The 12,543-nt window shown below is 39.2% G+C and overlaps 1 protein-coding gene across 1 annotated transcript; it reads left to right on the top strand.

The window, feature by feature from the left end:
• The first annotated feature begins 130 nt into the window (after window positions 1–130).
• arih2 (ariadne homolog 2 (Drosophila)) lies at window positions 131–11,878 on the top strand. Its single transcript, XM_017693437.2, has 14 exons — window positions 131–410; window positions 1,331–1,398; window positions 1,526–1,598; window positions 2,452–2,593; window positions 3,219–3,340; window positions 3,475–3,584; window positions 4,284–4,401; window positions 4,528–4,578; window positions 6,522–6,543; window positions 6,729–6,880; window positions 7,539–7,682; window positions 9,909–9,977; window positions 10,096–10,209; window positions 11,201–11,878. Exons 1-14 carry the CDS (start codon window positions 162–164, stop codon window positions 11,270–11,272), a joined length of 1,506 nt encoding a protein of 501 aa, XP_017548926.1. The 5' UTR covers window positions 131–161; the 3' UTR covers window positions 11,273–11,878.
• The last annotated feature ends 665 nt before the right edge of the window (window positions 11,879–12,543 follow it).

The following is a 12,543-nucleotide window of genomic DNA, read 5'->3' as shown; positions in this document are numbered from 1 at the left end:
GACGGGGAGTGCGACTTCTTCTGTTTCTTTCGCTGCTGCTGAGAACTGCAAAGGCCCCTGGGATACACTGTCCAGTCTGGGGCAGACGACGGCGGCAGCACAGAGGCCGCTTATTGGTGGATAGCGGCGGTCAGCGCGAGAGTGGGTAGGCCCTGAGGGTAATGTCTGTGGACATGAGTAGCCAAGCATCTGACAGTAATGAGGAAGATTTTGAGGAGGAGGAAGATGAGGGAGCAGAGGAGGAAGATCCAGGCGACATTGCAGATTATTATGTAGGAGTGGAGAGTGATGTGGAGCAACAGGAAGCGGATGCTTTTGACCCGGAAGAATACCAGTTCACATGTCTGACCTACAGAGAGAGCCAGAGAGTGCTGACGGAGGAGGTCAACCATGTAGCCAGTGCTCTGAAGGTGGGGGTGTGTGTGTTTGTGTGCGTGCCTGAGGGATATCACTGTGTGAAATGAGAGTGCATGAGTGTCTGTGCACATTTTGATATGACCTGACTTATGAATGTGTTGTTGATGTGACTACTGGTTGGAATGTTACAGCTGTGCTAGAGTGAGCTCAGCTTTAGGCCTGTGCTTAGACCTGGAGAAGCTTCAGCAATGTTAAATATGTGGCACCATGGCACATGTGCCCAGTAAAGAACATCCAGCAATGTACTGATGCCATTTGCTCTGACCACATCACAGTGGGTTTTCTTTTTGTACAAGTTAAAACAAATGGGCTGGCACACTAACAGAATAGATGGTTTGTAGGGATGCACAATAATGTCAGAATCATATTGGTATCAGCAGGGTTTTATATTTGACCAGTATGTGTTAACATGGCCCTGAATTTTAAGGCTGCTGTACAGAAATAAGAACTGTATTTCTCTATAGTACTAATCCAGGTAGATGTAGGTCCGTTTTTTCCCCTTCTTATAAATGCTTGTGGTTGCATGGGCATATATATATATATATATATATATATATATATATATATATATATATATATATATATATATGTGTGTGTGTATATATATATATGTGTGTGTGTAAATGTGTATGTGTATGTATATATATATATATATATATATATATATATATATATATATATATATATATATATATATATGTATGTATGTATGTATGTGTGTGTGTGTGTGTGTGTGTGTGTGTGTGTGTGTGTGTGTGTGATTATCGAATACAAATGATCAGATATGTGTTGCCTTGCCAGAGTCACTTTAAGATTAGTGCTCAAGGTTATCCAATTAACTCACTTAGCTAGGTACAAAGAATTTGAGTAATATTTCAAGAAGTGTCTTTTTCTCTTCTCCCCCACTCACTAGGTGTTACCAGCTGTAGCCAAACTGGTCCTTGTACATTTTCACTGGCAAGTGTCACAAATACTGGACAGGTAAGACACTACAAACGTTTACACAAACTCATTGCATAAGCATGTTTGAAGTTTCCAAGCATACACACTTAATAAGCATTTGGGAAGAACAGTTTTCATTTTTTCCATTGTGTGTGCATGCATGCAGGTATAAGTCCAACTCTTCTCAGTTGCTTTGTGAAGCCCAGGTTCAGCCTATGAGCACCTGTCGATCTCTCACTGTGAGTACTGATATGTGTACAATATACTTCTGCTTAGAAATACAAGCTTCTGCTTGTATTGTCTTGCCATTTAAGTTGTATGTATGTACATGTTTGTATTCGTTGTATCAGTACACTGGAAACTAAATCTCTTAAAAATGGAATGTTTATGAATGCCTTGAATGGAGGATATGTTTCTTGCTGTAAACTTACATTTAGTTTTTAAATTCTTATTGTGGTGTAAGAATCCTGACCAAAATTCAGATAATGCAAATTAGTTTCTGTGGGTGTTTGGATGAATTACATTTATTATATCTTAAATGTGGTAGGGGTGCATGGTGATATAGGAATCATAGCCATGTCAGCAGATATTTGTTTAAAAGAATATTTACATCAGACAGGTGTTTAGATTGGTTAACATTTCAAACCAGTAATCAATGATGTTTTTATATTTTACGGGGAAGAGTCCAACATTTCTGCAATGCTGTGATTAAATCTCTGCATTGTTTGGGTTTACTGCATTTGTAACTCTACATTGTTGTATTTATCTGTTATTCCTGTCCAGGTGGTACACGTGGTATACATGTATAGTGTATAAAAGTATTGCATGATTAAGTCGTACACAGTCGTATCAGTGCATCTCTAAATTGCGGTTTGAATTTTGCATGCCGGTCTTTAACCACGTCACATCAGCAGTGCCAATATACTTTAATATATCTGGAGGTCTACTGCATTCTCAGTACATAGCAATATTATTGCTATTTTGTCCATAGACATCCATACTGTATATGCAATTTTGTTTAATACCATGCTGTCTTTGTAAGTGTGGACTATCAGCTGGTTCATTCTTCTTTATTGTGTCTTTAACTTGTAGGCTGGGACGTCATTGCAGTGTGGTGTGTGTCTGCAGTTTGTTCGGAGAGACGCCTTGCTCTCTCTACCGTGTCAGCACTCCTTCTGCAAATCCTGCTGGGAGCAGCACTGTACCGTGCTGGTCAAAGATGGCGTAGGAGTGGGTGCGTGTAAATGCACATGCTCACGTATACACATGCTTGAATAAATATATGTTGGTAGTATAGAGTCTGAGCATGAGTGTGAACTTAAGAGTGTACTTAAGAGTACTGGGTGTATGTATGAGAACTTGGGCTGGGGATCTTATTGCTGTGGTTTATGCTTGTGTGTGAAATGTGACCTTTCATTTTTGTTACTTCATAGCAATGAATCCGCTAAGTTTTTGCAGCACTAGCCGAAGGGCTACATTTTACTTGTATTTTATCCTCCTCAGGTCCACTTGTGACTTTTTTTTTGTGGTTTTATGTACCAAAAATAGTTATAGTTTATTTTTACATGACCTTACATGTTACAGTTTATATAAATAATTATAGTTTATTTTTAAATAACCTTTTCTTTATTCCTTTAAATTAACCTGGCTGTGTTTGTTTCTGTGCCTTTAAAACTGATAATTATGTAAATTACCCTGTTCTAATTGGCTGATCTTTATTGTGCCTAATTAAAAAATGAATCAAGGCTAAAACACTACTTATCACTGTAGTGTGATTGATAGTGTTTTAGTAGTGTTTTCATATTACGGGCCCTTTAAGCATTAAATATGTGTGTAAAATGTATGCGTTTTGTGTATAGGGATCTCATGCATGGCGCAGGACTGTTCTCTCAGGATGCCAGAGGATTTTGTCCTGCCATTGCTTCCCAGTGAGGAACTGAAGGAAAAATACAGACGCTACCTCTTCAGGGACTATGTGGAGGTGTGTCTGTGTGTCTGCCTGTGTGTCTGCCTGTGTAACAGATGTGTGATACCACAATCTAATTTAATCTACCTAAAAATCTGAACATTAATACTTTTTGTCATTAATTCACTCTCTCAATATTTTGTGTGCAGAGTCATTTCCAGCTGCAGTTGTGCCCTGGTGCAGACTGTCCTATAGTCATAAAGGTGCAGGAGCCTAGAGCTCGCAGAGTTCAGTGTAGTCGCTGCGGTGAAGTCTTCTGGTACATGTGTTCACTCTCTCTTATATGTACACCACACAATCTTAAAACAGCAACTAACTTAAACACATTAAACCCATCGTTGACAGAATCCTCTTAACAAAGAACTTGCAGTACAATAAGGAAATTGACGTAGAATTGTTTTGTGTTTCACAGAAATCTCTTAAATGTATTGTCAGGCAACTTTGTGGCACTGCCTACGCGACCAACATTTAAAAAAATTTTATAACCCTTGTGTTTCATATCTTTAATATTAATCAAGTTTGGATTTTCAGAAAACAAGAAAAAACTGCAAAGTAATTTGTCCCGTATTTTAAGGGAAAAACTGTGTTAACCTACATATCAGGACTGCAGACAGTAATTTATCGCTAAAATCTCATATACATACACAATTTAAATAGATTTTATTGTAAACATGTTTTGAATCAAGATTTACCAATTCTTTATTCCAAGCAGGGCCATTTTACTTTTTAGCTCTTGGTCCAAATAGGTTACTGAAAGTGAATGTGAAATAGAAATGGGAAATTTAAGGGACCTGCTCAGTTGTTTGAATACAGAATGATGTCCTTTCTAATTGTAATGAATCATTTTATATAGCATACACTCTTTGGTGATATGTTTTGTTGAGATGCTTGCCCATTTTAATCCATTTCTGAGCAAAGATCAAAGTCAATTCATTGTGTCCTGTGTCTTTCTTTCTAGTTTTAAGTGCAGACAGATGTACCACGCCCCTACAGATTGCGCTACCATCCGCAAATGGCTCACTAAATGTGCAGACGACTCAGAGACAGCCAACTATATCAGTGCACACACTAAAGACGTGAGAACACATGCATACGTTTTTACATATTCTGTTTCATGGCATCACATCTGTGGCAAATGTTTTCAGGCATTATGGTTGATTTATTTTGCTGATTGCTTTCTCTCTTCTCTTATTGACCTGCAGTGTCCCAAGTGCAATATCTGCATTGAGAAAAATGGAGGCTGCAACCACATGGTGAGTAGTGTGCACTCTTCTTCATAGCTGTTAGTGCATTTCAGTGCCATCATAGCAGAATGCCTTCACATCTAGAGTGTGAAATTGTGGAGCACAGTTCATTGGCTCACAGTCTTAGTCCTAGGGACATCACATTCTGTAATCTTCTATTCTACCTGGCTCAGCTTATGAAGAGCTTGAAAAATTAAAGGGGCGTTCAAGCCCAAGACAAGAGTTTGAATTTTTTGTTGTGTTATGAAGTAGCACATTATAATCCCTCAGCTTTGTTGTTTTAACAGAATTCCCGTTGTTTATATCATTACTTTTTTGTGTATGTTTCCTCACTACAGTTCCCAGCATGCATTTTGCAAATATGTCATAGAACCATTAGGAATCCCTGAGGTGCTCAACTAATCCTGACTGTTGGCCTAGCCACTTATCTATAGGCTTATGAATGCAACCAAGCTAGCAGTAGTGTAGATCTAACATTGGTTGTCAAACATAATTGTAAAGAAAAGTGATTCTGTGTTTATATGGCACCAATTCATTACCAGAGAGAAGTATCTGGATAGTCAGGTACCTTTTTAGTTTGTCATCCTCCTCGTCTGAAAAAGTCATTTTTGTAATTTGAATAATCCATTAGATCAAATGCAATGATTTGAAGTTGCTACATTTATATAGCTGCAGTAACAGACTTGGCTTCCCAGCAGTAATGTTAGCCATCAGCCTCTCTTCTGCATTCATACCTTAACAGGGGGGAAAAAATCTAAACAGTCTGCCCCCAGAAATCGAACCTAAAGCTAGTGTTGTAGTGTGTGCGTTCAAATTAGATCGTCAGAAAGGGGTTTTTGTAGAATTTACAGCAGAAGATCTTTCTCTGGAGACTACTTGGGGTGCAGGTAAACATGTTTACATAAGATGTAGCGATGATTACTATCAATTTTAAATGAATTAATTTATTTTTTGTGTATGTTTCCTCACTACAGTTCCCAGCATGCATTTTGCAAATATGTCATAGAACCATTAGGAATCCCTGAGGTGCTCAACTAATCCTGACTGTTGGCCTAGCCACTTATCTATAGGCTTATGAATGCAACCAAGCTAGCAGTAGTGTAGATCTAACATTGGTTGTCAAACATAATTGTAAAGAAAAGTGATTGTGTTTATATGGCACCAATTCATTACCAGAGAGAAGTATCTGGATAGTCAGGTACCTTTTTAGTTTGTCATCCTCCTCGTCTGAAAAAGTCATTTTTGTAATTTGAATAATCCATTAGATCAAATGCAATGATTTGAAGTTGCTACATTTATATAGCTGCAGTAACAGACTTGGCTTCCCAGCAGTAATGTTAGCCATCAGCCTCTCTTCTGCATTCATACCTTAACAGGGGGGAAAAAATCTAAACAGTCTGCCCCCAGAAATCGAACCTAAAGCTAGTGTTGTAGTGTGTGCGTTCAAATTAGATCGTCAGAAAGGGGTTTTTGTAGAATTTACAGCAGAAGATCTTTCTCTGGAGACTACTTGGGGTGCATGTAAACATGTTTACATAAGATGTAGCGATGATTACTATCAATTTTAAATGAATTAATTTATTACTTTGAGTGTCACATTAACTGATAGAATGGAGTTTAGATGTGTTAGAAAACGCATTAGTTCTCAGGACTAAGATTGGGATCCTTTGGATTAGTTCAAATAAAACAGTAATATAACTAATAAAAAAAATTTTAAAACTTAATGGCAGTAAATGGGGCACATTTAATGAGGATAATTACTGCTTATTAGCTATTTATTAGTCATATTTCAAATAAACATTGATTTTGTTGAAATTGTTTACTTGTGGTTCTGTTGACAACATTTGAGTATTGAACTGTGTCTCATTACAATTTACATTTCTGTCACTGAATTAAAGTGTGTTTTTGTGAAGTGGTTTATCTTTTCATGTTTTTTCCCCCTCTTTCTGCAGCAATGCTCAAAGTGTAAACACGGTAAGACAGCCCTGCTGCTGTGCATACAAGATCACTTAATCAAATTTAAACAGGCCTGATATACACAATCAGTAGGTGCTTTGGCTTTGGATAAAACATAAGTGTGTGTGTGTGTGTGTGTGTGTGTGTGTGTGTGTGTGTGTGTGTGTGTGTGTGTGTGTGTGTGTGTGCGCCCGTGTGTATAGATTTCTGCTGGATGTGTTTGGGAGACTGGAAGACTCATGGTAGTGAGTACTATGAGTGCAGTCGCTACAAAGAGAATCCTGACATCGTCAACCAGAGCCAACAGGCACAGGCTAGAGAGGCCCTGAAAAAATACCTCTTCTACTTTGAGAGGGTGAGACACACACACACACACACACACACACAATCGAGGAAGACACTGATTCATGCATATTCACCTCTTTGTGCAAAGGATTTTGGCACCTGAGGAAAAGTAGAGATTAAGGAGTGATTTTACATACATCTACATATTAACATTTTCTAATCCTGTTCTCAAGGATAGTCTGTATTAGATAGTTTCCTGTGCTTTGACTAATCAGTCATTCGTTAAATCAAATCTGCTGATTATGGAATTGAACAAATTGGCCACATGTATCATGTGCTACTTTTTTACAACAAGAACCAGTTCATTTTTTACTGTATTTCTTTTTATTTGCATCTATTCTAATGATATATGTTATGGCAAGCACAAACACATTTATTACTAAGATAAATGGTTATTTGGGTACCTAAGGCTGCACAGTATCATATGTCTGCTTCTTCTTTGGGACTTGTACTTGCATACATGCAGTCAAACCTTGCCCTAACTCACATAATGCAGTAGAAGACTGAACTGTCTTAAATTACCTTAAAGGGAAATCTTAGCTGCTAGTAATGCCACCACATTCTCAAACAGAGCAGAATACTTAATTTTCTCAAACATTTACATTACAAAGTCATTACTGTTACTGTTTTGTAGTGTTGATTGGTCCTGTGTGTGTGTGTGTAATCAGTGGGAGAACCACAATAAGAGTTTGCAGCTGGAGGCTCAAACGTACCAGCGCATCCAGGAGAAGATTCAAGAGAGGGTGATGAATAACCTGGGCACCTGGATCGACTGGCAGTACATGCAGAATGCTGCCAAGCTACTGGCCAAGGTAAACATGCACAATGATAAAACTGTCTGTCAGATCACGTTTCTCAAATAAGTAATTAAGATTTCATCCACACATGTATTGCATGGGTTTTTTTCCCTTTCGTTGTTAACTTGGTCATGGTTGATGCTAGTACATATTAATGCTATAGTTTATATACACTGCTCAAAAAAATAAAGGGAACACTTAAACAACACAATCTAACTCCAAGTAAATCAAACTTCTGTGAAATCAAACCGTCCACTTAGGAAGCAACACTGATTAACAATCAATTTCACATGCTGTTGTGCAAATGGAATAGACAAGAGGTGGAAATTATTGGCAATTAGCAAGACACAATCAATAAAGGAGTGGTTCTGCAGGTGGGGACCACAGACCACTTCTCAGTACCTTTCTGCTTTCTGGCTGATGTTTTGGTCACTTTTGAATGTTGGTGGTGCTTTCACACTCGTGGTAGCATGAGACGGACTCTACAACCCACACAAGTGGCTCAGGTAGTGCAGCTCATCCAGGATGGCACATCAATGCGAGCTGTGGCAAGAAGGTTTACTGTGTCAGCGTAGTGTCCAGAGGCTGGAGGCGGTACCAGGAGACAGGCCAGTACACCAGGAGACGTGGAGGAGGCCATATGAGGGCAACAACCCAGCAGCAGGACCACTACCTCCGCCTTTGTGCAGGCCACAAATGTGCATGTGTCTGCACAAACGGTTAGAAACCGACTCCATGAGGATGATATGAGGGCCCGACACCCACAGATGGGTGTTGTGCTTCCAGCCCAACACCGTGCAGGATGCTTGGCATTTGCCAGAGAACACCAGGATTGGCAAATTCGCCATTGCCGCCCTGTGCTCTTCACAGATGAAAGCAGGTTCACACTGAGCACATGTGACAGATGTGACAGAGTCTGGAGACGCCGTGGAGAGCGATCTGCTGCCTGCAACATCCTTCAGCATGACCGTTTTGGCAGTGGGTCAGTAATGGTGTGGGGTGGCATTTCTTTGGAGGGCCGCACAGCCCTCCATGTGCTCGCCAGAGGTAGCCTGACTGCCATTAGGTACTGAGATGAGATCCTCAGACCCCTTGTGAGACCATATGCTGGTACGGTTGGCCCTGGGTTCCTCCTAATGCAGGACAATGCTAGACCTCATGTGGCTGGAGTGTGTCAGCAGTTCCTGCAAGTTGAAGGCATTGAAGCTATGGACCGGCCCGCCCATTCCCCAGACCTGAATCCGATTGAGCACATCTGGGACATCATGTCTCGCTCCATCCACCAACGCCACGTTGCACCACAGACTGTCCAGGAGTTGGCGGATGCTTTAGTCCAGGTCTGGGAGGAGATCCCTCAGGAGACCATCCGCCACCTCATCAGGAGCATGTCCAGGCATTGTAGGGAGGTCATACAGGCACGTGGAGGCCACACACAATACTGAGCCTCATTTTGACTTGTTTTAAGGATATTACATCAAAGTTGGATCAGCCTGAATTGTGTTTTTCCACTTTTAATTTTGTGTATGACTCCAAATCCAGGCCTCCATTGGTTAATAAATTTGATTTCCATTGATGATTTTTTTGTGTGATTTTGTTGTCAGCACATTCAACTTTGTACAGAACAAAGTATTCAATGAGAATATTTCATTCATTCATTCAGATCTAGGATGTGTTATTTGAGTGTTCCCTTTATTTTTTTGAGCAGTGTATATTAAGCATGCAGAACTTTTTTTTTTGTTTTGTTTTGTTTTTTTACCTTGGTGTTTAGACATCAGAACTTACTGCACTCAGTTATTTTAAATGGCTCCTGATTCCAATGGAAAATATTAAATATTAATACACTCATTCACATTTCATGCTTAAATGGTTATAAGGTTCTTTATAGAACCAAATACAACACATTCTCCATCAATCTGAAAAACAATTTCACTGTGCAAAGAGCCATTTAAGAATTAATCGGTTCTATATGGAACCATTGCCTTTACTAAAGAACCCTTGAAGAACCATCTTTTTAAAATGTTTATCTTAGCAATTCTACAGATTTTTGACTTGATAATCTTTAATCAATTCTGAATCTGGAAAAATCTTTTGAATATGTGTGAAATCTAATAATGGCGCTCTGCTGGCCCATGTTTAGTCAAAAATGATTGTGTTTTTGTTTTAGATGCTGTCACACAGACACACAAAAAAAACAAACTTGCATACATTACATTTACCCTGTTTGTGATCTTCTCTATGTAGTGTCGCTACACACTGCAGTATACATACCCCTACGCCTACTATATGGAGTCTGGACCTCGCAAAAAACTGGTGAGTGTGAATTTATCTAATGCACCACAGTTTAGTCATATTGATGGTGTTGATTTTATGGAGTATTCATGTTACGATATTTGGGTCATCATTCGCGTGTGTGTGCGTGTGCGCGCAGTTTGAATACCAGCAGGCCCAGTTAGAAGCAGAGATTGAGAACCTGTCGTGGAAGGTGGAGAGGGCAGACAGCTATGAAAGAGGAGAGGGAGATCTCAATGCCACCGACAGAGGGGTGAGACTCATTATTTTACACAGTGGATGCAGTATTTCTTTCTGTTTCACCTGCTTTTTCCTTGTCTCACTCTTTCACACACACTCTGGACAATGGTGAAAGCTTATACTTACAGTGCAGTTCACCTTTACTTACTGCAATAATATAAAGAAATATTTTGAAAAATGAGTACACATAAGTTGTCCGTAATGTCTTCGTTTGTAGATTTTAAGTGGTTCTGTTGGATTACCTGATTCAGCTATTGAGATTTATTTCAGCTCTTTCTGAACTGAAATGTGTGTCGGAGCACTAAAACACATCATCTCCAAAATGTTAACTTTACAGGAGAACTTTTAATGGAAGTTAATGTGTATTTTTAGACCATGTCTATTGGGTGATCATGAAATGACCATACAAAGAGTAACTGGAGTTTTCTACACCTCTGAAGTTCAGTCCAAGTGGATGCAAGGTGTAAACAAGCTAATTGAATGTGTTTGAAAATGCAACCCACTTGGACTGAACTTCAGAGGTGTAGAAAACTATTCCTCTAGATTTCTTTGAAAAAGTAAAAGCAAGCCTCTTAGAAAATGAAGGCTATACTAAAGGCAAAGTTTGGACACACTAAACACAAAAATTATTTAGTTTGTTTTTTTTTTCTCTCTCTCTCAAATGCTGGAAAAATAAGTAACCTAATGGCCATTTTGACTGGAATCAAACAAGGCTGGTTTAGACTTGTGCACAGTACTGCATTCATATTTCCTCCCCTACAGTGCATATCTCACACTTGGTTATGCACATCACAACACAAAAGTGTTTGGTACGCTTAGTGCTGAGTATGTACTATGAGTAATCAGTTGTCAGTACACAAGTTTTCGCCCACGACAACCATTTGTGCAGTGATGTCTCACAAGTTAAGCTCCCATTGCTTCATGTTTTGCTCACTTCTCATCTGTGCTTGTGTTGCTTCATCCTGTCTGCTTGCATGATAAATTAACGTAACTCTCTGTCTCAGGATTTGGAGAATCAGATGCACATTGCGGAGCAGAGGAGGCGCACACTGCTGAAGGACTTCCACGACACCTGAACATCCGTCCGACCCACCAGCAGCAGTTTCTCTTTTCTCCTCTCATACTTCCCTCCCTCTCTCCAAAGATGCCCTCACCTCTTCTCTTTTTGTTTCTGCTCAGTGCTGTTTCTCACTCTCTTCTTATCACCATCACCTCCTTGTTACACCCTTACTGCCATCTGCTATTATGTATTCTCTTCTGTGTCCATCTTTCTGGTTTATCTCCTCCTCACTTATGGCTTGCTTTCTTTTTCTCTATTGCCGTCTCAGCTGCGAGAGGTTCAGAATAGCACGATTGTATTTCTGGCACATGTCCCATTCTTACACCCTCCTACCAGCTGAAAATACAGACATGCACACAAACACACACATACACAATTAAAACACTCCTCTAAAACAGTCTAACTGCCTCTCTTCCTCCTGCCCCCTTTCCCCTAATAATCACTCTTTTTTCTTTGTCTGTCTTTCTTTCTTCTCACATTGAGTTGTTTTTTTTCTGGAAAATGGCTGTTGATAGTTAGATCATTTAAAAAAAGAAAAAAGTTGAAAAACAAATGCTGTAATTTTCAACGGTTGTACATTAATACAGAAATAGAGTTACTGAGAGAAGGTTTTTAAACCAGACACTGAGTCCTGTGTGTTTCTTCTCTTTGCATGCATACAGAAAGTGATGACCTTAACAAATAAATTGATGATAATTTTCAAAGTGGAAAAAATACAATTTACTGTCATACCGTCTGCAGAGATGCAGCCTTAAGTGCACTGATGAGCACCAGCCTTTTGCTAACACTGCATATGTGTACACATAGTATGTCGGAAGGTGTCACAGAAGGTTTAGTGTAGCCATGGGCTAATAATTGAAATTTTTCAATATGATAATTTAAACAAGTGCTAGTGATATGCAATTAACAGTTCTTTGAACGTTTCACATACCACAATTTTTTGTTGTTTTGCCGTTATTTAACTGTTCACTTTGTACAGTCATTCTGATCCATTGTTAGTTAACAACTGTATACAGTAGAGTAGGTTACACCTAATTATACACGCTAAGCGAAAATGTGGCTCATTGTCTAAAAACACACCTGGTTCTTTAAGGAACCATGTACAACAGGTATTCCAATGGAATAGGACCGTTTATGCGTTCAGATGGTTCTATATAACTATTGCTTTTACTAAAAACTCATAAACATCTGTTTTTTGTAGGTTATACAAAAAGAATGTTACCAACTAATCTACACACAAACTGCACACACACATTTGAACTCCATTTGGAAAGATTATTACATGGA

This window comes from Pygocentrus nattereri, chromosome 28 (genome assembly GCF_015220715.1).
Source record: "Pygocentrus nattereri isolate fPygNat1 chromosome 28, fPygNat1.pri, whole genome shotgun sequence".
NCBI lineage: Eukaryota > Metazoa > Chordata > Actinopteri > Characiformes > Serrasalmidae > Pygocentrus > Pygocentrus nattereri.
Note: the sequence above shows the minus strand (reverse complement) of the source record. Positions and strands in the feature narration are given on the sequence as shown.

What these genes read in the sequence shown, in the direction of transcription:
- arih2 (XM_017693437.2), top strand. Translation starts at nt 162, where the DNA reads ATGTCTGTGGACATGAGTAGCCAAGCATCTGACAGTAATGAGGAAGAT. An exon ending in ATGCTCAAAGTGTAAACACG is followed by an intron (nt 6,544 to 6,728) that starts GTAAGACAGCCC and finishes CCGTGTGTATAG; the next exon opens with ATTTCTGCTGGATGTGTTTG. An exon ending in CTGCCAAGCTACTGGCCAAG is followed by an intron (nt 7,683 to 9,908) that starts GTAAACATGCAC and finishes TTCTCTATGTAG; the next exon opens with TGTCGCTACACACTGCAGTA.